The 24,898-nt window shown below is 37.6% G+C and overlaps 1 protein-coding gene across 3 annotated transcripts in view; it reads right to left on the minus strand.

Moving 5' to 3' along the window:
- Nucleotides 1–20,881: 20,881 nt before the first annotated feature.
- Nucleotides 20,882–24,898, minus strand: part of LOC306799989 (ATP-dependent translocase ABCB1-like) — a 47,882-nt gene continuing 43,865 nt past the window's right edge. For all 3 annotated transcript variants that reach the window (XM_079301702.1, XM_079301703.1, XM_079301704.1), the window contains 3 exons: nt 24,677–24,883; nt 23,601–23,747; nt 20,882–22,195 (listed from right to left, as the gene is read on the minus strand). In XM_079301702.1, the coding sequence (XP_079157828.1) occupies nt 22,001–22,195; nt 23,601–23,747; nt 24,677–24,883 (549 nt within the window). In that variant the 3' untranslated portion in view covers nt 20,882–22,000. The remainder of the gene's footprint in view (nt 22,196–23,600; nt 23,748–24,676; nt 24,884–24,898) is intronic.

Genomic DNA, 24,898 nt, shown 5'->3' on the forward strand with positions numbered 1-24,898 from the left:
GTATTTCAGTTTTAAGCACTAAGAAGGTGTGTACTTCATATACACACTTGACACCCACTCAGGACCCCAGTTTATTAGTGTTTATGTTCATTAAAAAAAAAAAATTCAATACATTTTTAAGAAGCACTCTATAACTTGTATGATGCTTGCAAACTTTGTCCAGATTTAAGCTAATTTTTTTTTATTCTGATTCAAAGTAACAACAATGCAAGTATTGTCTGTGGCTGCTGAAGCAGTCTGTGTCTGGGAGCAGATATTCATCAACAGAAAAACAATTTTATGGATAGTTTTACATGTAATCCAATGGATAACTGCAGTAGAGGTGTGGCTACATCCTGTCAAGAGTGTAGACACAACATTTGTGGGTGTGCTGCTATTAAATATATCCAATTAGACTGAATTACATCACTGAAGTGGAGACAGCACACATTTCACAATGAGAGGTTTTTTTTCTGTTGGTTTTGTGTAAGCTGTCATGAGGATAATACCATGGGGCTGTCACTGCTGTGGGATACCCTGAACAAGCTAACATCACCTGCAAAGGCTTTTGGAATGGCAGGGTCAACATACATCCTACATTGTGAAAAGCAACCAGTCATTTGGAGCTTACCCATAAATAAATTATCTTTCACAGGGTTTATTCTCAGAATTTTTTGAAAATCAGGAGTTTTTACAAACACTTAAAGGAGAAATTCCCAACCCAGTGTCATTTAAAACACCTGGTATTTTAAAAAAAACACTCTTCATTCCTAAAAATGTAGAAACATTTTCCTGGCTCTTGAAAGTTTGGCATCTTATCCCTATTCATTTTATGTCTTTGAAAATCTTCCTGTTTGCACAGCAAAAAAATAGTAGAAGTTCTCAAAAATTATTAATTTAGCTAGGTGTCCAGTCGTGATTGAAAACTAGAAGAAGCTCATGCCTTAATTTTCTTAATGCTCCCAAACATTAAGATAATCTACTTTTAGCTAATTAATATCAACAGCAAGTCTTACAATAGGAACAGTTAGTTTAGCCTTGGTCAGGAATCTAGCAAATCAAAACTCAGTATGTAAAACATCTTGGAAATAAACTTTATAAAGTATATTCATTAAGCACTAAATTCACCACTATAATTTAGTACTTTATCAAAGTACTCATTTTGTGGGAGAAGAAAATTAAAACTTATCCCCTGGATATATGAATCTGTTACTACATCTGTCTGGAAACCCAGTCAGTCTGCAGGACTGAAGCTCAGCTCTTTCTCACTTTCTGTCACCCATGTGAGACTTGTGCGTTGTGGAATTTCACTGCCTTCACAGAAGCTCCCCATTGTGTCTGTACCACTCTGAACTGTTGCTCATAGATTGTACCAGGAGCTACTTGATTCATTAGATAAGAGTATGACAAATTTTACTGATCATAAAGAAGGCATGAAGTTCAATTACTGTCTTTCAACTATGTCATTTTTTCTCTGCCTTTCAGTGAGAGTAGTTTTTTACCTCTGGTGTGTGATGATGGTATTTCTCAATAAGCAATATTCCAGGAAGAACCTCACTTTTAAAAAAGTAGTTTTCTACCTAGAGCTTGAGATTTGTTTTCCTTCAAGTTTGCTTGATATACTGAGAGTAAAACATTTTGCTGAGTTGCTATGGAAAGACATGTTTTAAATATTGCCAGAAACTGATGATCTGCAAAAAATGGTTTTGATTAATATAATCAGCCAAAACCAGCCATTCAGGTCATCGCTTAACAGTCATGTAACTCTTCTTACAAATGCTCTCCAAGGCAGTTGGCATGAGATGACAATCAGCTGTAAACAACGTGGATATGAAATAACTGACACAGTGCATTAGAATGCACTCAGCAAGATTACTAATTTGGCAAAACTTTGTGAATAATTAGAGACAGTGTTAGGAATTTTTTCTTGGCTACATTATCATGTAAAGGAGAATATGTTTCTTTTTCTTAATATATATTCTTTTAAAAATAAAACTTTCTAACTTCTTATTTTAATGTGTGGCAGAACACCTCTAGGCCTATGAATCATCAGCCCTTACTGTAAATGTAGAAAACAGCTTGGAAGCAAACATGACTCACCCTCCAACTCAGTGAGAAGAAGAAAAAGCCTGGAAGCTCTAAATACAAGAGCTACCCTCCAAAAACTTAACTCTACCCATGCAGTTAGTAAATCCTTTTTTCCACATCACTACTTCTACATAAGAAGTAGAATAAGTGCTTAGACAGTCTACAAAAAGAAACACAACAAAGTACCATAGAATCACAGAATAATTAAGCTTGGAAAAGACCTCTAAGGTCATTGGATTCAATCATGTCATCAACACTGCCATTTTCACCACTAAACCATGCCTCAGTCTCACATCTACATTTGTTTGAACATTTTCAGAGTTGGTGATTCATCCACTTCCTTTAGATGCCTGTTCCACTTCTCAACAATCCTCTCACATAAGAAATGTTTCCTAATATCCAGTCTGGTGGCCTTCTAGGATGAGGGAGGCTACATCAGTGGACAAGGGAAGGGTTACAGATTCATTTATTTGGACTTCTGTAAAGCCTTTGAGGCATCCCCCAGAACATTCTTCTCTCTAAAGTGGAAAGACATGGATTTGATGAGAGGACTGTTAAGTGGATAAGAAATTGGTTGGATGGATACATTCAAAAGGGCAGTGGTCAAGGGCTCAGAGTCCTGTTGGAAATCAGAGACCAGTGGTCTGTATTTGGATCAGTGTTATTTAATATCTTCATTATTGACATAATGTGATCGAGCGCATCCTCAGCAAGTTTGCAGTGGTGCACCAAGCCGAGTGGTGCAGCTGACACGTCTGAAGGACAGGATGCCATCCAGTGGGACCTGGACAAGCTGGAGAAATGGCCCATGGGAATCTCATGGGTCTGGGGGTGCTGGTGGGTGAGAGGCTGGACATGACCCAGCCATGGGCACTCCCAGCCCAGAGAGCCAAACGTGCCCTGGGCTGCACCAAGAGCAGCGTGGGCAGCAGGGCAGGGAGGGTTTGTCCCTCTGCTCTGCTCTGCCGAGAGAGACCCCACCTGGAACACAGCACCAGCTCTGGGCTACCAGCACAGGAAGGACATGGATGGGCTGGAGAGTCCAGAGCAGGGCCAGTGAGATGGTCAGAGGGTGGGGAACCTCTACTGTGAGGAAAGGTGGTGAGATTCGGGTTTGTGCAGCCTGGAAGGGATGGCTTAGGAGTGATCCAATTGCAGCTTTCCAGTACTTGAAGAAAACCTTCATGAAAGATGGAGAGGGACTTTTTACAAGGACATGTAGTGACAGGATGAGGAGGAATGGCTTCAAACTGAAAAAAAAGTAGGTTTGGATTGGGTATTAGGGGAAGATTCTGTGAGGCTGGTGAGGCACTGGAACTGGTTGCCCAGAGAAGCTGTGGATGCCCCCAGCCCTGGAGGTATTTTAAGGCCAGGTTGAATGGGGCTCTGAGCAATTGGTGAAATGAAAGGTGTCCCTGCCAGTGGCAGAGGGGTTGGAAATGGATGATCTTTAAGGTCCCTTCCAATACAAACCATTCTATAATTTTATGATTCTGCTTATATATCTCTCCTGCAGCAACTCTAGGTCATTTCCTCTTGTTACCTGGGAGGAAAGGCTGATTCCTACCTCACTAAAAATCCTTTTAGGATTTTCCTTTAAAACAAGTTCTCAGGCTTCTGCTTCTCTTCCTGGATGAGAGGGAAGGAATGAAAATCAGAGAATGAAATTGCAGGGCATGGTCAGCTACACTGTCACATTTTCACCCCTCCTTGTTACTGATGGTTTCTATACAGTGATTTTTCATCTTAAGTCTAGAGACAACTGCAAGGTGAGAGAGAGATAGAAGAAAGGGACTCTGAAAGGGAACATATTGAAGGGAAAAAAAAAAACCCAAGAAAAAAAAAAAAGAAAGCAGAGTGCTGGGAAAGACTAGGGAACTCAAATGCAGATTTAGGACAGGCCTGAGGGACCAAGTACTTTCAAAATGCTTAGTGTGCTCTGAATGCTACAAACTCTTTGAGGACACAAATGAGTAACTCATGTTTTCAATTTTCAGCTCCATATTTGCTATGTCACCATTTTGTCAGAATAATAAAACAAGGTAGGTTTGACTTGTTTAAGGAGTATATTCTTGATGCATCACCAATGTCTCTATTAAACACAGTTTAGTACAACAAAAACACTTAAAAATGCCACGGAACTACTTTTTCTGTGATTTACAGTTCCTTCTTATCTTTTTTTCCATGTCCAGAAGACATCTTCATTTGAATCATTACTGTTACAGCAATAATTCACAATGGCTAAAAGCTGAGTAATGAGCTGTTAGCCACAGATCAACAACAAAAACATCCCAGTTCCAAGAACAGCTACATTTTGAGCAATTAATGCCAATCTGGAACCTGTAGCCTGGAAATGAATTAAACCATTGTAAATTACTTTGGTTCATCTGAAAACTAAGCAGGAAATATTTGTTACGTAGACAATTGAGATTTTTCACCAGAGACCATCTGAATGTGCTCAATTTGATTTAATAATTCTGCAGAATTGGATGCTTTATCATTTGCCAGTTGTACAGATGTTTCCCTCAAGACTTGTGAATCTTATCTAGTACTCTTTCTTTGCTTCCATATATTCACTCAGACTTACAGCCCTTGTTCTTAGGTTTTACCAAGAAAACACAATGGCATTTCATAAATCTCATATTTTCTTATATGTAGAACTATGACTTTAAACTTGCCAGATCCCAAAACATGACATTTCCTAACCTGGAGTCTGAGATGACTTTTTTATTTTTTCTGTAACCACTTTAATCTTTAAACAGATGTGAAACAGTGCTTTAAATAGAACAATTCCCATTTTGAGGCATCTAATTAAGCATTTTGTAAATATTTTTAATACTTAAAATGTTTAGCATGAAATCACAATGCTGTCAAGATATATAAGCAGATTGGATAAATAACTTAAGGTCAACAGGCTCCTTGGAAAACTCATTTATACCAGTGATAACTGGATTGAACATCAGTATGAACTAGAAGGAAATTCTATGTAAAATATATTTTTGTGACATTGAAATAAATATTACTTAAATAAAAAATTAATAAATAATTAAATAATACAAAAACTTCAGTCTGCACATTGCCTAATTAGATTACATAAGAGAACTTAATCACTTCAGGTTATAATAGGATGACACACATAATATGGTTTTAATTGCATGTAACAATAAATGCAATAGCTCTAAAAGCTTAATAAAGATACAGGAACTGAAAACTCCTTTTTGCAGCAGCACAAACACCACATTATTTCACATTAAATTCAGCTTTACAAGACTTTTTTCTTGTGAATTTAACATGTTTTTGGCAATCAGATGCTCAGTAAATAGTGCCATAGAAGTTGTCAATCAGGGACAAATACTTGGATGTATAAGATCATCTGCAAAGATTTCTAAACAAGACACTTTCTTCTGTTATAAAATTAGGATTTAATCTTCATTCTCTGTCAGTAACAAGTACTGTGACTGCTGTGAAGTGTTTCTGAGTGTTGCTGCAAAATCTGTGTGGCATCTGAGAACACATATGTGAAATAGTGTGCAGTGCTGGGAGATTTCTCCACACCACCTCTTCCTCAGCTGGAAGATACTATTTTTAGGGGGAAAATATCTTGTCAATGGTATACTTTTCTATCTCATTAACAATTCAAATTAATTGGTCAGATGGACCAGTGACTTTAATAAAAACACATCTTTGAAAATGGAAATGTCTGAAATAAATGCAAGACATTTGTCTTATTTAAATTCAGGAAGCAAAAAATAAAATATTAATTCTATCTTCCCTCCAGATTTGCCAGATATCAAAACTAAAATGTCACCACCATGAAAAAATCTTTTATTGAGATTCAACATGGTCTGAGACACCTCACTTTCCTCCTGGGCTGGTCAAAGAAGTCTCATGGGACTTAATTTCCAAGGAGGTGCCCTATAGCCCCTTCCCATATAAATTAGTAAGAATATGAGTCACTGGGGTAAGGGGTTAGCTGATGTGAAGCTGATGTGACTCAGGGAACTTCTCAGGGAGAAAATTACCCTCTCTGGAGGCCAGGAAATCTTCACCCAGCTGCATGGGCTCAGTAAGTGGTGGGGTGTGGACGTGTGGGGCTGGCGTGGCTGGGATAAACCACTATCTGTAGTGAGAGAATGGCAAGGGAGGGAGGTGTCTGGTCTAGTCTCACATTGCTCTGCTTCCTACTCCTCCAGGGATCACAAGCACCCCTACAGCTGGGTGAGGGTAAAATTTAATGGAAAATCAGAGAAGGATTGAATATGCTGTGGGTTGATAATAAGATGCTGAATACTAACATTTCCCTAAAATACAAGGTGAATTAAAAAGAATAATTGTATCAACTGGTAAGGGTAGGAATGTTATTTCAGTTGTATGACTAATTACATGGTTTTGATTTTGTTCTATAATTAAATTAATTAACTTGCTACCGAGGCAATTCTACATCAAATTAATTTTGTTTCAAAATATTAATCAAACTGTTTTAAATTTCACAACAAAATGTTTAGCTTCAGAGGAAAAAGTATTTCCACAGAACTCTAGTAGGATGATGTCAATTTATGAGTCCTTACCCGGACACACAGGATGCCTTCACACATTTTATTTAAAAGTTACACCCTCTCAAGTGGGATTGTGTTCCTTTTTATCCCATTAGTTATGGAAAATGCAGGCAGGTAGGAATACAGAGACAAATACAGAGACACAAGCTTTTACATCAAGCATATGATGCTGTTTTCTGAACCTTTTTATGTTTTTCTAAGTGGATGGTGGGTTTTGTCCAGTCAGTATTGATCCCTTCTGTGCTTCCTCTGAGACAGCTGATGCACTGACTTCTTTCTGTAAACAATCCTCAGTTCCTGATGCCTGGAACAAAACACAGTATAATGCTAAAAGTTGTCTCCAGCTATCCAGAGGGACCTGGGTGGGCTCAGGGTGGGCTCTGCAAACCTCATGAAGCTCAGGGCAAGGTCTGCACCCGCACCCAGGCAATCCAACACAGGTGAGGGCTGGGGAGGGAATGGGAGCCCTGCTGAGAAGGACTCAGAGGTGCTGGCTGATAAGGAGCTTGGTGTGACCCAGCAAAGTGTCCCTGCAGCTCAGAAAGCCAGCCACACCCTGGGCTGCACCAAAAGCAGCCTGGCCAGCCGGGGAGAGAGGGGATTCTGCCCTTCTGCTCTCCCTGCTGAGATCACACCTGGAATGCTGCATCCAGCTCTGGGGGCTCAGCATAAGGAGGCCACAAACGTGATCAAAGGGCTGGAGCATCTCTCCTAGGAGGAAAGACTCAGAAAATTGGGTTTGTTCAGCCTGTAGAGGACAAGGTGGAATGACCTTACAGGAGCTTTCCAGTACCTAAAGGGGGCTACAAGAAATCTGGAGAGGGAATGTAGCTATGGGATTAGCAGTAACAGTTTTAAAGTGAAAGAGAGCAGACACAAATTAGGAAGAAAACTGAGGTGAGACACCGGCACAGGTTTCCCCGAGGAGCTGTGAATAGCCCATCCCTGGGAGTGCTCAAGGCCAGGTTGGGTGGGGCTCCTACAGCCTGGTCTAGAGGAAGGTCCCCGCCCATGGCAGGGAAATAGGTGATGTTTGAGGTCCCTTCAAACACCAACCTTTCTGTGGTTCTGTGATTCTATCTTATCCTGGGCTTTCAAATGATGGACAATTCTGAATAAAACTACAATTCCTTTCAAGAAGAATAAAGATTGGTAAGTGCGTGTGTTTTTGAGTCGGAGATATATTTTTCTCATTATTTTATTATGTTAAACTGTTATGAAAATATACAGAACTACATTAATTGAAGAGATCTGCCAGGAAGTCTCTTTAAAATGCAAGAATTAAAAGACAATCAGAATATCAATGAGGGACTTTCAGTGTGAGGAGGGAGCCAAGAAGAATAGGAAATGAAACCTAAAGCTCTCTCAAAGTGTAGGCCTGAGAGAAACTGCTTGAGAAGTTCAGGAGACAGCTGGGGAAGTAAAAAAACAGTGAAGATAAACCATGTCTGATTGACAAAACTTCAGGAGCCCGAGTCACTATGATGCTGTTGATTTGAAAAGGTGATTGCATAAAAGATTTTGAATTTTCAGAATGAGGAAGGGAGGCACTGGGGCACAGGGTTTGAGGAGGGTGTGGAGTCTCCATCTTTGGAAGTATTTCAAAGTCAACAGGACACAGCCCTGAGCACCCTGCCCTGGCCTCAGAGTGCACCCTGCCCTCAGCAGGGGCTGGGTTAGATGGCCATCACCAGCCTGAGTGATTCAGGAATCCTATGATTCAGAAAAGTAGTCTGAGATGCACTCAGCTCCACAACTTCATTTTTGCCACAATCTTAATTTTTGCCTACTCATATACTTTATTTTTAATGTATACTTCTGAAAAAAAAACAACTTAGACTTCCTGTAGTTCTCAGCTTTGAATTAGACTTGAGCATTTTACTTAATATGATTTTTTTTTTTTTTAATCTCAAGCAGGGGACTCTTAAAGGGAGTTTTTTTCCCTTGGAGTTCTTTCACTGAGAAAACACTGCAAAACTGGAAGTACCTTTGGGAGCAATTCAATCCAGCTAGGTCAATGGTACACAATCTGAGAAAAGCTATGAGAAAAGCTATGTGCATTTTGACAAGCTTGTAGTAAACTCCATTCTGTTCCATTAATTCATTATGCACTCATTCTGTGATGATACCATTTTCAGGTGCAGCTATAAAATCTGCGTTTTGAGCCATTGAGCCCTCCTTTCCTGACTCTGAAGCTGTGGCTCCAGATGAACATTATCAGGTACACAAAATATTTCCTCTCTTCATATTACAGTTGCACAAAATATTTTAAAATGGTGTTCTAATAAAAATCAAAATGGGCTGCTGAGAAGTTTGAACCTCACAATACTTTTAGGTTTCTTCCGGGTAGACTAAAGCAAAAATATAACTGAAACCAGATACTGGAAAATATAGTTTCAATGAAAATATATGTTAAGGTACTCTGTTTTTTTCATGCCCTATTACTTTCTAAAGACAAATATCTAAATGTTATACTTTTAAGACTTCCCCTTCAATATCCTCATCACTTAGGTGTCAAGTTTTCACTGGAAAAAAGACTACCATTAAGTATGTTCATGATAATACTATTTCAGAACACTTCACAATACAAAAATAATTATCATGTAACAATTTTACTTGTCCTAAACAACTCAGTTGAATTTAATTGAAAATACTTATCTAAAATTGTACTTAAAATCATACTTCTGTCACTCACATTGCTTTTTTCCATCTTTTAAATTACTCAAAAATAATAAAATAATTCGTAGTAGTATGTAGTTTATCACAACAAAGATGTGTTTACAGGCTTATTGTGACAGTGTCTGCTGGGATAACTTTGTATTAATATCTAATGATCCAATAAATGAATACAAACTTTATATAATTCAGTTTTAAAATCTTCACTGAACTTTTTTGAACTGCTGGAATATAAATGGCTTGTTATGTGTTTTAGAATTAGGAAATAAAAGATGAAATTGTAATGTATGGGATGTTGTCCATGAATTTCTAGATAAACCTGATATCTTTATATTGTAACATGATTTTAAGAACTGGAAATGACAGCCATTCAAAACCAACCTATAAAAAATGTATCATAGTTCTTGGTAGTCTGAGAGCCTCATGATGTCTGAGGTGGTACTAAAAAGTTAAAATCACATCAAAATGTGGAAGAAAATAAAGTTAAGATCCTTCATTTTAAAAAGCAGAACATCCCATTCAAAAAACCAGTAAACAGAGATTCCTCAGAGGTCTGGTAAAGCCTGCAGGGAAAGGAGTTTAGTCTACATTGGATGTAAACCTTCTATGGAGGTACATGCTCAGCACAGTGAGGAAAATTAGGCAAGAGGGGGACAAATGAATTCTTGACAGACAACAGGTTAGCTTTGTCTTTCTCAACATCAGCAATCAGAGCTAGTCTAGTCCCAGCAAGCCTTTCTGTCATGCTCTGCCAGAAATGTCAATAGGAAAACGTATTTCAAAGCTATGTGGGGGAGTGAGAGGCTAAGTAGCTTGTTTAAACAAGCTCTGTAAATGTTATATTGCAGCACTTAGTTTGGGAATCCCATCAAATGTGTCTCTATCAGCAGTTCTCTGCCCTGCTGTCTCTGGGATTCACTTTACAGGTCACAGGTTGGGAGAAAGATCACTGTGTGAGCTTCACAAAGTAGTGTGGATTACCAGGATTTAGAACTGCTGGACAAAGAGTCCAGATTTGCTGAAATTAGTGGCAATTAGGTGTTCAAGTAGGCATTGGGGATTAAAAGATCTTTGACAATGAGAAGGTAGATTAGGTACTTCTCCTGTGATAGTATACTGTGAAAAATGTTCTCATTTTGTCCATAGAGAAACTGTGATCATTGCAGAAACTGTTTATGCAATGGTGAGAATTTATCTTCAACCAGTGCATAAGCACAGATGCATAGTAAGGCAGAGAAACAGAGGGCGGAATAAATCAGCAAATATGATTGAATCAAACTGGGGAATAGGTGGAATTATTTTGTAAATGGTTCACAGACATGCTTAGAGCAACAGCAAGAAATACAGGATTGGTTATTGCTTTGAATTGTTGTGTGGTTTATAAGCTAGGTCTAGGCAGCAGCCAACATGTAGCAGCTGCTCTAGCAGAAACCCCTGAGCTATTTTTCAATTACTTTGCTGGGTGTTAATAAGAGCACAAACCACAGGGATCCCCAGAACTGCTTGGGAATAGCTAGTTCTCAGCACACATGGAGCCCTCTGGTGCCTGAAAGACTAAAGCTTGTTTGGGGAACCTGCTGCTGTTCATTCCTACCCACAACATCATTAACTGATTAATGGGCACTGACAAAAGCACTTCAAAACTGACCAATATTGGCCTGGTCCAGTGCTGCCTTCACTGCTGATTCACACTCAGTATCCAAAGCTGGTGTTCCTCATCAAACAGAAGAACCTTAGGACTGTGAATTCTATTAAAATTAGAAAGTACCATGGCTTTCCTGGACCAGATGTTGGCTGATACAGACTATTTGATAGCAGTGTGTTTGAAATCTTCTTTTTTTTTGGTACCTGAAAGGAAAAAAAAAACCCCACCAAAAAATCTCGGAACATACCAGAAATTACCCTTTCTTTCATTGTGTATGTGCATAAATTTCCCTTGAAATACATTGAAGATGTATAAAATATTTCTGTACACAATAATCCAAGCCAAAGAAAGATCTTGTTAAGAGTAGAAGAAAATGCATTGACTGCCTATGTGTACTTGTGATATACTGAGCAATTTTATCTTACTGTAATTACAGATAAGCACACAGAGAAAAGGTCTGCAACAATGGGTTTTCATTTCGTGTGCCTAAGAAATTAAAAAGCATTCAGATGATAATTGCACCAGGGATGGCCTTGAAACTGTCATTCAGCATCAACTTTCAGTTAAAAAATCCCACAAAAAGTGCATGGTGCCAAAAGCAGGGGAAAACTGTGATTTGGAGTATCTTAGTTGCCACATCTGACCTGAAAGGGAAAACTGTAAGGAAGGAATGTTCTTCTGATGGTGATCATGAACTCTTTATTCCAGAGTATTGAATAACCTGGCCAACATAATACTGGCCCAGTATTAAAGATTTTTAGTGATTATTTTCAAATTTTGGATAGAGACATGGGGCTGCAGAGTTACAACAGGAATAGTAACCTGAGAAATTGCACGTTTTTGTCTACAAAACCAGCACAGGAAGCTTCCAAACAAATCCTAAATAAAAGAATAAAGTCTGTAATAAATGGCAATAAATTATGTAATGATTTAGGAAATAAAGGAATTAACCCAGTTATTGTTCTATGGAGTGTTTTTTCTAGAGAGGTTGACCCAGTAAAATTAACCCATTGGGACTTCATTAATGCCTGCTAATTCAAATTTATCCTAAAGCCATGAGATAAATTATTAAACAATAGTTGTGAAGTAATAAAGGAACAGTAGGGTAAAAAACGTTTGAAGGAAGACAGAGGTGTTCAGCATGGAGATGTTACAATCCCCAAGAGAGCTGACAACATCAATTCTTCACTCAGTCTTGGGATCTAGTGCTATTACTTAAATTAGTGACTTGGGCATGCAAACAGTACTGATGATAACAAAATTTTCTGATGAGGATCAGTACAGAAAACCAGGAGACAACCAGGACAAAAAAATACCAGAATATCTTACAGAATTAGGTAAATTATATTGCAGAGTAGTAATAAGAGAAGCAGATGTACCATAATAATGTGAAATACAATATGACAAAATGGAAGAAAAATACGACCGGTGAAAACCTATACTGTATGAGAAAACTAAAATAACTTAATTTGGTTGCCTAGCAAAATGCCATCTGAGAGAATTTAAGATTTATTTCTATAAACAGTACAGGAAAGTAAACCCACAAGAGGGAGCTGCTAAAGCAAAGGTTCAGTGCTGGTCCAGGAACAGATTAATACACAGGAACTGTGTAACTATTTTGTTGGAAAGAGATGTTCGATCTTCAAACAAGTAGAATGCCCTACCTGAAGCAGTGGAGTTAAAAAGCTCAGGTCATACATTTGTTTTCTACAAAAACAAGACCTCAGTAACAGGGAAGGTTCTTCCCACTTCTGAGCCAAGAGGAAAAACCTACATCATGGCAAGGAGTGGCTGGCAAACAGTGCCTTGAGGATGGGCAGGAAATAGGGATAATCAGAGTTATGAGAGTAATGAACTGCACTGGGTGACCAAAGACAGATGCTGTGCTGAAGTGGGAAGCCAGTTCAAAGTTCAAAAGTCCAAAGATGAGCTAGGTAACAGTGGCAGCTGGAGCATAAAGGGATGGAACATGTTTTCTGTGGGTGACAGTTGTTATTGAATTCTGAGTTTCAAAACTTGCTGGGTTTTGTAATCATGCTGTTTATATTTAGATAAAAGATCAAAAAGATGGCAAGACTGGTATTACAAAATTTAGTACAAATACATACATGTGCATGACCTTGGTATTTTAGAGTTATACTCAGGGATTTTTTTGTCATGTGCTTGTCTTTTTAATTTGCAGTTCTCACTAGGTTTATAAGGTTTGTAAGACCATATTCTCTTTAAGAAAGGGGCCCCATGTCTACATGCTTTGTGATGCTCTTTTACACTACTAAAAAGAAATGAAAATAAAAAAAATCAACAGCAAAAATATACTAGAAAAATGAAAAATCTCTTTAGCTACTCTTATAAAAACAGCAGACATATGGAAACTTTGCAGCATTATATCTGACTCCATGCTGCAGGCACTGCTCTTCTTCAGTTGCACCAGTGTCATCATGCAGCTATTCACACCTTTCTGTATGTGGACAAGATCTAAATTCACTAAGAGACAGATTGTATTTTTAACTCTTACAGATACCAAATGGGATTATAGAAGATATGGCTCACCAGTTTATTGAAAACGTATGTTTTCATATCTTTGCATGGAGAGCTGAAGAGAATTCCATAACAGGACTGAAGGCCAGAATCACAAGTGTCAATTTCCAGCCTTTTTTAAAAGCAGCTCTAAATGCAATGAAAAAGGTAGCCACCACCTGAATGAATATTGCACTTTTTCCCCTATTCCTTATTTAATTTTGGAGATGGCACTAAAAAAACCCAGAGTGAGAGCTCCCTTCCCCATTGCCCCCTTCAGAGTGAGATCTGGCAGTGATTTGTGCTTTGGACCATGCCTGACCCTCCTGTGGTCACTGCCCACTGACAGAGAAGGGAAAGCAGCAGAGAAGAGGAAAAGGATGAACAGGAAAGTGTGGCAAGAAGAAGAGAAACCAGGCTGCAAATCAGGCAGGGCTGGTGGCAAAATGGGAACTGGGGAGTGCAAGGAGACAATGAGGAATGAAAGATGTGGGCATGGAGGAAGAGTGCAAGTGATCTGGCGCAGATGGGTATTGGGGTGGGGTGCTCACTCACTTTTAAAATTATGTTAGCTCAAGACATAACAAAAGTTGAATTCCTACAGTCGTGCGAAATATTTATAATAAGATTAACCAAATATTTGAATAATCTTTAGAGAACATTCACTTGAGATCTCTACTACAAGAAAAAAACAGCCATGTCTTGACTGAAAACTTTCCTATTACCTGGTTATTTCTTCCTCCAGCTTTCCTGTCAGAGTGTAAGGAAAATCTCTTAGAAAAATTATTCACTGATGTACCAATAAAGAAAAATTTGCCAGAGAGTTTTACAATAAGCTTTAAATTATGCCATGTTTTCTCTCTAGAATTAGTTTAATGGATGGCTGTATTTATATCTAGAAAATCAGTGGTGTCTTTTCAGAATTTTATAGTGTTGGTTGACAAGAGATGAAAAGTACAAAAAATTTAACCAAAAAAAAATTTGATCAGAGTAAGGTTTGGTAGCATGAGAGCTCATAGAAACTTGGAGGAACTCAGTGTTCTCCTTACATTATGAGTTCTCAGGGTGGCCTTTGAGGGTCTTACAGTAGTGCAGTGGCAGGAGGAGGTGGCAGAGGGGGAGGGAGAAGCTGCTCTCAGAAGAGCAGAGAGAACAAACCATGGCAGCACCCGAGCATCACTCTCCAGCTGCCTCTGGCTGCCCTGTAATTCATTACCTGCAACTCCTAACAGCAAAGGTTTGCCAGTCCCTGGCTTTCACTGGGTAAAGTCATGATGCCAGAACAATGTTCTGTTAGCAATGATGGCTTCTTGGTAAGAGTGAAAAAACAACCCACTTTCTCCTTTGGCAGACACAACCCAAATCTGATTATTTGCCTCAGGCTGTCAGCAGAGGTCATAAGGTATTTCTATAACATTCCTTTTGTCATATTATAGTCATTTTTGAGGCATGGGAGACTTTCACCTACTTTTTGTACAAAAGTCTGTGAAGTTATGTTCAAGCATTTTATGTTCAAGCAAAAAAACCTATTTACTTCTTAATAGTTTGTGATGCACTGAATAGTTTTGACTGAAAGCCACCATATGAAGTGGATATATTTAATTGGTTGGATTCACATGGTTTGCGACAATTTTTACTGCATAGAAAAACAGAATGGCTGGAGTTGAAAGGCACCTCTGGAGATGGTCTAGTCCAAAGCCTAGCTAAAGCAGGGCCACGTAGATAAAGTAGTTTAGGGCTCTAACTAGTTTAGTTTTGGATATCTGAATGTAAATTCTACAACCTCTCCAAGCTACATGTTTCAGTCTTCATCCACCCTCACAATAATAAATTGTTTTCTCATGTTCAGGTGAAATTGGACCTGTGGCTGCTTCTTCTTTTACTACTGGACACAAAAAAGAGTAGTGATTGTGCACATACATATTCACCACACAATGAGAAATTCATTGGTGTGTTATTGAGAATTATTTTCATCTTGTGAAGCAATCTCATCCCAGAAACAGAATTTTATTAGTGTAAAGCAATAAATCATCTGTTTCCTCATTGCAGCCAGTTTCACAATTAGACAGTTAAATTATTTTAAAATTATTTTCATTTAGGTCATATGAAAGTGCATTGAACATCTGTTTTAAAGTCTGTGGTATATGAAATTGAACCAAACATTGAATTTCCTGTCCACAGCTGCAAAATTAATAACTATTAAATGCTTTTATCTTTTATTAACAAGCAATACTAAAGTCACCTAGTATAAAATACTGATGTTGGTGGTAAAATGCCTGCTGTCTCACAGAAAAACAGCTTCACTTTAATATAAATGTGGCATTTTAATACCCTATTTTGTAAACTCCTGTATCTGTTCTGTAAAATGTAGAGGTCACATGAAATTCAATGTAGAATGATAGTGGTGTTGAAGGCAATTTCTCTTAAAGAAGCAAGTTGCTCAAAACAATGGAACTCAAACTCTGTGTCTGGAATCAAATTACCCAGACTAAATGAAAACCTCTTTGCTCTTATAATACTCTGCAATACTTTTTACATGAGAAGATTCTTCTTTATCCTTCTCCTTCATCTTAATAAGTTTTGTGACAAATTAGATTAAATTGGGAAGAAATAAATGAAAGGCCTTTGATTTGAACGTGGAGATAAACATTACTACTATCATGGATTGCCTCCAGCAGGTCTGCTTGACATAGTAGAAGCTGGGAAGGGCAGTTAGTGTCTTCTGCCTTAGTCTAGGAATTCTGACTTTAAAAGACATGGCAGTGATGCTGTCAGGACTGCAAATGTGATGTGCTGATCCCTTAGACAGGAAAGAGAATGTTGCTGTTTAGGTTAGAAGAACACTGCATATATTGAGTCAAACAAGACATACATGAAGAAGTGAAAGGAAAAAAGACAATGGAGACCAGTACAGCCATTTTCTGAACAAATGAGGCCATCATGTGGCAAATTAAAGACATGGCCATAGGAAGAAAAATTGTTCATTTACAGAGTAGAGTAATGAAGAAGGAAATACATACCTTTCATCATGAACTCAAAGAAAACTGATGTTAAAGTCCAAACACAGAAATTACTTCTCGCATTTCAATTTTTCACAAGTACTTATAGAGAAATTTTGGAAGATATTTTGAAATTTATTTTCATTTTGAAATGAAATATTCTTAGATGGAAATCACATATGCTTTTTCCTACAGCAAAAGTCTCTTAGGTAATAGTGTGGAAATGAGAGCTAGAAGGAATAATCATATCTTCAGAGGAAAGATTTCAAATGTCTACATACAAGTGCCAAGTGAGCAACCAAGCTTCTGATTAGTTATCAAGCTCCTCAGGAAATTGCAGGAAACTAAATTATAAGCATCTGCAAAACTAGATTGCTGTATGCCTCATTGAATGTACCATTAACTATCAGAACAGGGAAATATTAGCATCCTGAACGGTAATTGACAACTCTAATATGCATGAGGAGTACTGTCTAAGCTGTTTTTGATTCAGCAGATATGTAAATAACTCTGATCTTTATTTTTTCACTGTAGAAGAAGATGAGTTATTAAACAGATACATGTAGATTAATCTCTGTAGAGCTACATAAAAGAAAATTCTGAGAAAACTTAATTTAGATTAGGAATTCATCTGATGGATGGAGAAATATGTATAATTCCATAATGCCTTTTCCTACTCATCCCTTTGAATGCGTGTAAAAATTTTATTGGTTTTTATTTTTTTAATTTGTTGAACACTATGGAAATGATGCATTGCTTTACAATACTATTAAATATACACGTACCAAAGAATGACTGAAAAGTTTCTACAACAAGAAAGCACATTGATTAATCCAAAATGAAATCTGTACACAATGTCATATATATAAAAGGGAAGGTAAGAAAAAGTTAATCTCGGGGAAAGACAAGAGTGTTTCGAAAGAAAAGAGTGTGGTATCAGTGTTAACCAAACAGGTTGTCATAGCCCCAACAGTAAAGAGAGTAGATAATGCTGATCACTGGGCACCTACACTACTTACAAGAGCATGTAGGGACAGGACAAAGGGAAATGGCTTCAAACTGTAAAACAGCAGGCTTAGATTAGGTACTAGGAAAGAAACCCCTTACACTGAATGTGGTGAGGCATTGGAGCAGGTTCCCCAAAAGAGTTGCAGATGCCCAGTTCCTGGAAGTGTTCAAGGCCAGCTTGGATGGGGCTCTGAACAACCTGGTCTAGTGGAAGGTGTCCCTGCCCAGAAGAGAGGGGTAGGAACTGGAAGTTCTTTAAGGTCCCCTCCAACCCAAGTAATTCATTCTTTCTAAGTTCTGCCCTGGCTTTTTAATATATTACTGTAATGAAAGCTGTCCTAATTATGAACATTTGAAACATAAGTGGGAACCCACAGTTCCTGTGTCATATAGGTATGCATTCCTTCTCCCTCAGCATTGCTTCATTTTAACGTATTGTATATAATGAACTGAATTTTCTTCTTGGACTAAACAAGCTATTCATTTACTCCTTTTTCATCTGTGATTTAAGAACCAAATCAGAATTATCATGGAAATTAAACTATTTCTGTTTGTTAGATGGTATAAGGACCCTGCTTTTTTTATCTTAGAATAAGCGCATGTGTATTTAAAAAAGATTCTTAATTAATGCTTTACTAAACAAATAAATTATACTATTTCTACTCAGAGATTATATATATAAGCACAATATTTACATTTAAGTTATCTAAAACATCAATGACTTTAAATGTCAGGACATTTTAAAACAGCCCCATACAATTTCTAGTATTTCCATTAAAAATGCCTCTGGCTTGGTGAATGTAAGGCTGCAGCCAGTGTTTATGGATCTGCTTTTATAAAATATTATGCAATGCAGGATCAAAGATGCTAATTTTAGTAGGGCACTCATTCAAGGTGTGATTCATTTACACTATGCCAATGCATTAACAATGTAGGTATTTATGATGTTCATGCTCACACCCTCTAAAGAAGAGACACAATACAAGGTTGCTGCTAATCTGACCTGCTAGTGGCAGTAACTCTAGAACAGGATGAAACGTGCCTCAGTGTTCATTGGCCAAACCATTGTTAAACCTGCAGAAGACAGACTTGTCTAGAGAAGTGACTTAGGTTTGAATGCTCACTGTGAGTTACCTGCAGTCCTGTGCTAGATCTCTACAGCAACAGCGTTAGGATACTGATCTCCCTCTTTAATACAGTACACACAGAATGAAATGTATACAGGAATAAGCATAAAAAGACAAAATTACCTTTCAGTAATAGGGACTGCTAAAGACAGTTGCTCTTGTGTGTTCTGCTCTTTTTCTTCCTGTTCTCTACTTTTGATAGCTCTACAGTCCATGAAATCCACAGCAAAGGATTTGAAGTTCCTGCTAGTCCTGCTTCTTACTTTCAGCTTTCAATTTACTGCCTTAAGGTAACTAGAACAATGATACCATCCTCTTTTGGAAATACATAATGAATGTATGATTAAACTACATTGTTCTAGACAATTTGTCTAGAAGACTGAGTACTTGACAGTAACAGTTATTATGCTGTCCATAGATACATTTATAATGTAGCTTTTTATGCACAAGAATAAAATGGTTTTGCCCTGCATTAATAAGCAGTGTATCAAATTTCTTCTCTCCTCCAAGTTGTCTTGTTTCCCTTCAATGAACCAAATCTACAAGTTAGACTGGATTTTGAGGGAGAGGAGCAGGATGAAGAGTTATAAAGGAATCTCTTGAGGAAGAGATTAAGTTTGTCTATTTCTGCTATGTATGATTACAGGGATTACTCATTAACATATGTTTAAAGGGGATATTTAGTGTCTTACAGAAACTAAACTACCAAGAAGGTTGCTTTTATAGACAAGTATAGCAACAGGAAAGACATCAGATTCAAAGGATTTACTTGCAAGAACGGAGAACTAGTGCTATCAGACTGCTGAACTGAAGTCCTTGATTTCTGTTTCCCCACAGTCAGTGGCATTTGCTTGCAAAGTGGTTAGGATTGCCAGGGTGATGTCAATGCTGACATCTCTCTAAATATTTGTTTTGAAGATAATGATTCCAGAGGCACAAGAAATGTGTGGGAATACATTGAATTGCCTCTGCTTAAAACAGTGAGTACTGCTTGAAATTGCTGCAGGCTCTCAAAGACAGAGGAAACAAGGCTCATTATTTCAGAATAACAACATATACATATCATCCTGCGTTCAGGATGCTTATGGGCAAAGACAAGAGCTGACTACTCCAACAAGGAGCTCAGACAAGTGTCTTGTGACATCAAGGAGAACCAGAATGATCAGAGCCTAACTGAAAAGGCAGAGCTAAGGAGTAAGATCTCTTAAGCCCCTTGGAAAGATGTGGTAGAATAATGGTCCTTAAAGCAGAGCTGTCCTAGTTCAGTCAACCCTTCCTTTGGGTAAAAGCATTGCAATTTAAAGGTGTATGAATAGAATATGATAAAGAACACATTTTTGGAGGTGTCTTTCTCCTTCTGGCTTTGTGCCTATAAACTGCATGATGAGGTATGGAATGGTAGCTCAATTATAGAAATATGGCTGTCAAGGTCTTCTGACAAAAAAATCTGAAAAGGATGTAATTGTGAGCAGCAGCATAGCTCTTAAAGCATTTATAGTGGACTTGGAATTATTTTACAAACTTTCGCATAAGTGTCAACAAATTTTCTTAAAAGTGAAGAAGAAAAGAATGGGGGAAAATAGATTGTTTCAGAATGTTTCTGTGTTTGACATGAATTTTTGAAATATATTTTAAACTATATGGCCAAAATTTTAAAAATTGGTTTTAAGATGCTTCTGGTGAAATATTTAGAGTGCTATCTTGATTTTCATGAAGAACTAAATTGGTCTGGTAAATCAGGCATTGTTGAAATGAGTTGGGGAAATTACTAATCAAAAAATTAGAAAATGTATCATCAACAATTAAAAATTCTAGCTTAAAAACAAAATACTAGCATCCAGAATTTAGTAAGAAACATCAGTTTAAGTATGTTTTTACTCAAATCCTCAGACTATAATGTTGAAGTACCTATTTCATTCTTACAGTTGCAAGTACAACTTGTTTATATTATTATGCAGAGTAATATCCTTATTGATGGACAATAACCTTTTTGTATCAAGCAACAAATAGGAAACAAACAAATTTTCCAGTCAAACTGGTTTTCCATCTAAGACAGAAACAAAAGAAAATAGGTGTGTGATTCAAGAGGAATACAACTGCATCAATCAACATTCTGTAGAGTGCAATTAGTACATGGTTGAGCCTAATTGATGAGCCTGTCTGCCTACAGACCGGTTCTGCTTGAATAAATATCTAGATGTAGGTAACAGACCTTATGTATAAATCTCAAGGAATGAGAAATTGCTATGACAGAAGTGTGGACAATTGATTAATCAAGACAGTTTGAAACTTAAAAACAAAACTTTACTGTGTAAATTCTTACTAACAAAATACATTTCTACTGTTTAGTTATTAATAATTATTAATCAATATTACACCATATTCAAAGCAGTTAGCCCTTAACAGCCATCCTATATTAGCAAATAATATACAATATCCCAGAGCCAACGCCAAGAATTCAGCACCAATGGTTACAGTCCTTGAGAGTCTTAGTCACAGCAGTGCTCAGGTTCAAGAGCTCTTCAACCAAGGATGTCAACTCTGAAAAGGATGCTCCTCCAAGTCCAAATCCAGGTTTTTCACCTTGTATAAAATATTGCAGTCTTTAGAGAGCTCTTAGTCCTTGACCTCTGACTCCTAGGACTTTGAGAGGCTTGCAGAGAGTACTATCCCAGGCAGCAGCAGATGCCTTGTCTTGCCCATCGGTTGTGGTCTTGGGTATTTTCCTTATCTGCTGTTTAATTTCTGTTTAATTTCAAACAGTTTTTTTCTGTCTCTTAAGGCTGCAACTCTTCAGTGATCAGTAACTAACCGTCAGTAGGTACTTACAGTTCTGGGACCTTTGTTTTCAGCCTGTGCCCATATTTTCAAGGTCTTTGCCAACATCCCAGGCTAAAACTCCACATCATAACAAGAGACATCTGTCATCAAGCTTCAGCTGACCTGCAAGTTCTCATAACAATTGGTAACAAGCCTAGTAGGCCAGGACTGACTGTCTTACACAGGCACAGTGAGGATAAGGCTTGAGGTTTATTTCTGACAAGAGAAAAACTGTTTTTAATGAGCATGAAAATACTTCCAAGTTGGTTACACTTAATTAGTATCATTTTTGAAAGAGTTCAAAGCAAGCTAATATTAATTACATTTGGTTTAGCATGCTTCTACTTCCATGAGTGCAATGGGCATCTGCTTTGGCCACACAGTAAAGAGGTTGGAATAATGAAAACTAGTAGTGAGAAACTGGTACAGATTTACTTAGTATTTCTTGGGTTTGTATAACTTATGAAAGGAATGAAGAAAACCAAAAGTATCAAGACTGACTGTTGATATTGAAATAATTACAATGACAAAAGTAACCACAGTGACAATTCAGAGATAAATACTCCCTTTAACTGAGATGTTGCATTACCCATTTTGAACATTGACCAGGGAATAGTAGATGCCTTTTTCAGCCAGAAGCTGCTGATGGGTGCCCTGCTCCATGACTGTGCCGTTCTGGATCACAGCGATCTTGTCAGCGTTTTGGATGGTGGAGAGGCGGTGAGCTATCACGATGCACGTGCGGCCCTCCCGCGCTTTATCCAGCGCTTCCTGGACGATCTGCACGATGGACAAACACACCCTCACCAAAAGGTGGACTGCTCTGGCAGCTGTTGTGAGACACACCTCAACTGCCATCTGTAAACTCTAATATGACAGGGAAGGGAAGGGAATATTGAAGGGAAGGGAATATCTGTTGCTCAGGCTTCTGGATTTAGAATTAACCTGTGTTGGCAGAATCCAGACTGCTAGAGTGGATAATGCTGTGATAGTTAAGAGAATTAGAAGGAAACAGGCTCATTACTGAGATGCATGACAGGAAAAAAAAGAGAAAATGGTCTTAATTGGTAGGAGATGTTCTGACTGGATATTAAAAAAGGATTCACTGCAAGGATAATCTAGTATTGGAACAGGGACAAAAACATTTCTAATGAATCTCCTTGAGATTTTCAAGTACCCTACCAGACACAGCATAAAGTAAGCTAAATTTGGATTGGCCTTTGTGGGAAGAGGAGGTTTAACTGGGAATCTCCAGAGCTTCCTTTCATGACTGATTAATTATATATGGAAGCCAAGGCAATATTCTTGGACAACTGCTATCATACTAATTCTCATGAATCATATTTTCTTAAAGCTATCACTGGCAGAAAGATATTAAAAACAATCTCTGATTTCCTGTATTTATTCCTTGTGTTTATTAATGCAGAATAAAATAAGAGGTTAAATTTCAATACCTAACTGTCATATAATCAAGAAAACAAATTGTGGGATTACTTAATGGCATTTTTCCTTTAAACCTCACTTTTTAATGCCTACAATTGATCAAAACATAGTAGAAAATTTTAACTTTTCAGATTATAATATATGATATAATATTTGCCTCATTAAAAGTTAGTATTTTTGTAGACTCTCTGTTAATTTTCTACAGCTGGATTGTGCTTCTGTAGTATCAAGACTACATCTCCAGCTCAAAAAAGAAGTAAATGTTTTAGCAATTTTCACCTGAAATTTTCATTTTAGCCATGAACATGTAGCAAGGACCAGAGAATGGGAGAAGGAAGAAAGCATAAGATAGCCACATTTCACAGTTTCACAGAAAAAAAAACCCAACCAACATTCTCTGGCAGCATCCTCAATCTTTTTGGTTTCTGCAGTTTGTGTGTCCTGATTCAATTTTGATAGCACTTTCTCAGTTGAAGCCTGAAGACTTCTAGGCCAAGGAATGCATTCTTCATAGCAACTTCAATCTGTCTACTGCCATACAGATGTAAAAAATCCTTTTCATTTTTTTCCCCTAAGGAGGACATTTATATTTGTCTATTATTTGCCAAAATATGTAATTTGCGTAATACACCATATTTCCAGCTTTTAGCTTTAAATTGTGGGAGCAAACACAGTATAGTACAAAAAAAAAAAAAAAAAAAAAAAAATTAGATTCCATATTCCTGGCTCAGATTTAAGTTACCTTTTCACTTTCTGTGTCTAAGGCAGAAGTAGCTTCATCCAGAAGCAGGATCTGGGGCTTGCGCACAAGAGCTCGGGCAATAGCGATACGTTGTTTCTGGCCTCCGGAAAGCTGGGTTCCCTTGTCTCCTACACGGGTATTGTATTTCTGGAAAACATACAGTAAATTCAGGCTGTGAATGAAAATCAGTTTGGATGTATATTGAAGAATAGCAGCTCTGACACCAGCCTCCCATAATCTGCATATTCCACACCAGTAGCTTTCTGAAAATAACTGACCAGAATTTCTGTCTGCCTTATTTCTATGGATTTTTCACTAGTAGATTCCATTTTAACACCAAGTGTTTAATAAATTCAAAGCAACAATCCACTCTAAGGTTAAAATGGCAATGTTATTCTCAATCAGATGACACAACACCAAAGGTCAGTGAAAGTCTATGACAGTACTGGGGTTCAAACTCTGAAAAATCACACAAAGTAAGATAAGTATTCAGGTGAAATGTGATTAAATTTTTAGCCTTTCTGAATACTCATAATTATATCTTCCTGGTCACTGCACAGGATGAGATTTTGTGCATGGCAGACTTTTCATCTGACCTAAGATGCTCAGTCCTACATTATTATTATCATTGTTTGTCACATATATATAGGTGAAAAAATCTTTAGCGTTTTTCAGACCATAGGAGTACTTGAAATTTAAATTCTGGCTAGGTATAACTGGAAGAAAGTGTAAACTCAACAGTCTAGCAAAATATTTTACATATGCCTGAGACAGTCAGGAGCTTAAAAAGAAGTATTCTACATTAAAAACCCCACTCCTTACTACCAGCTCTCAGTTAGCTATAATTGTATGTTTTCTTCCCTGAGATCTTAACAATTCCACATTCTACCTGACAATGGAATCTCCCAGAGTGAAAATAAATGTGGTAAACACAATCAAGTAAGGAAAATATTTTAAAAATTTTTTCAGATTTATTTTCAACTCAGAGAATTATTGTACCCCAGGTAATTATAAGTTTTTCCTTGCCATTCCAGTTCACATCCAGTTCTGAGAAGAAAAGAAAGGGAACAACTTACATCTGGCAATGATTCAATGAAGGAATGGATATTGGCTTCTTTTGCTGCACTAACAATTTCCTCAAAGGACACCTGCCGGCTGTTGTCCCCGTAGGCAATGTTTTCAGCAATAGTGAAGTCAAACAGGATTGGCTCTTGTGAGACAATTCCAATCTGAGCTCTCAGCCACTGGATATTCAGCGCCTTTGCATTTTTGCCATCAAAAAGCTGAGAAAGCAAACG

This window comes from Erithacus rubecula, assembly GCF_903797595.1.
Source record: "Erithacus rubecula genome assembly, chromosome: 3".
NCBI classification, from domain to species: Eukaryota; Metazoa; Chordata; class Aves; order Passeriformes; family Muscicapidae; genus Erithacus; species Erithacus rubecula.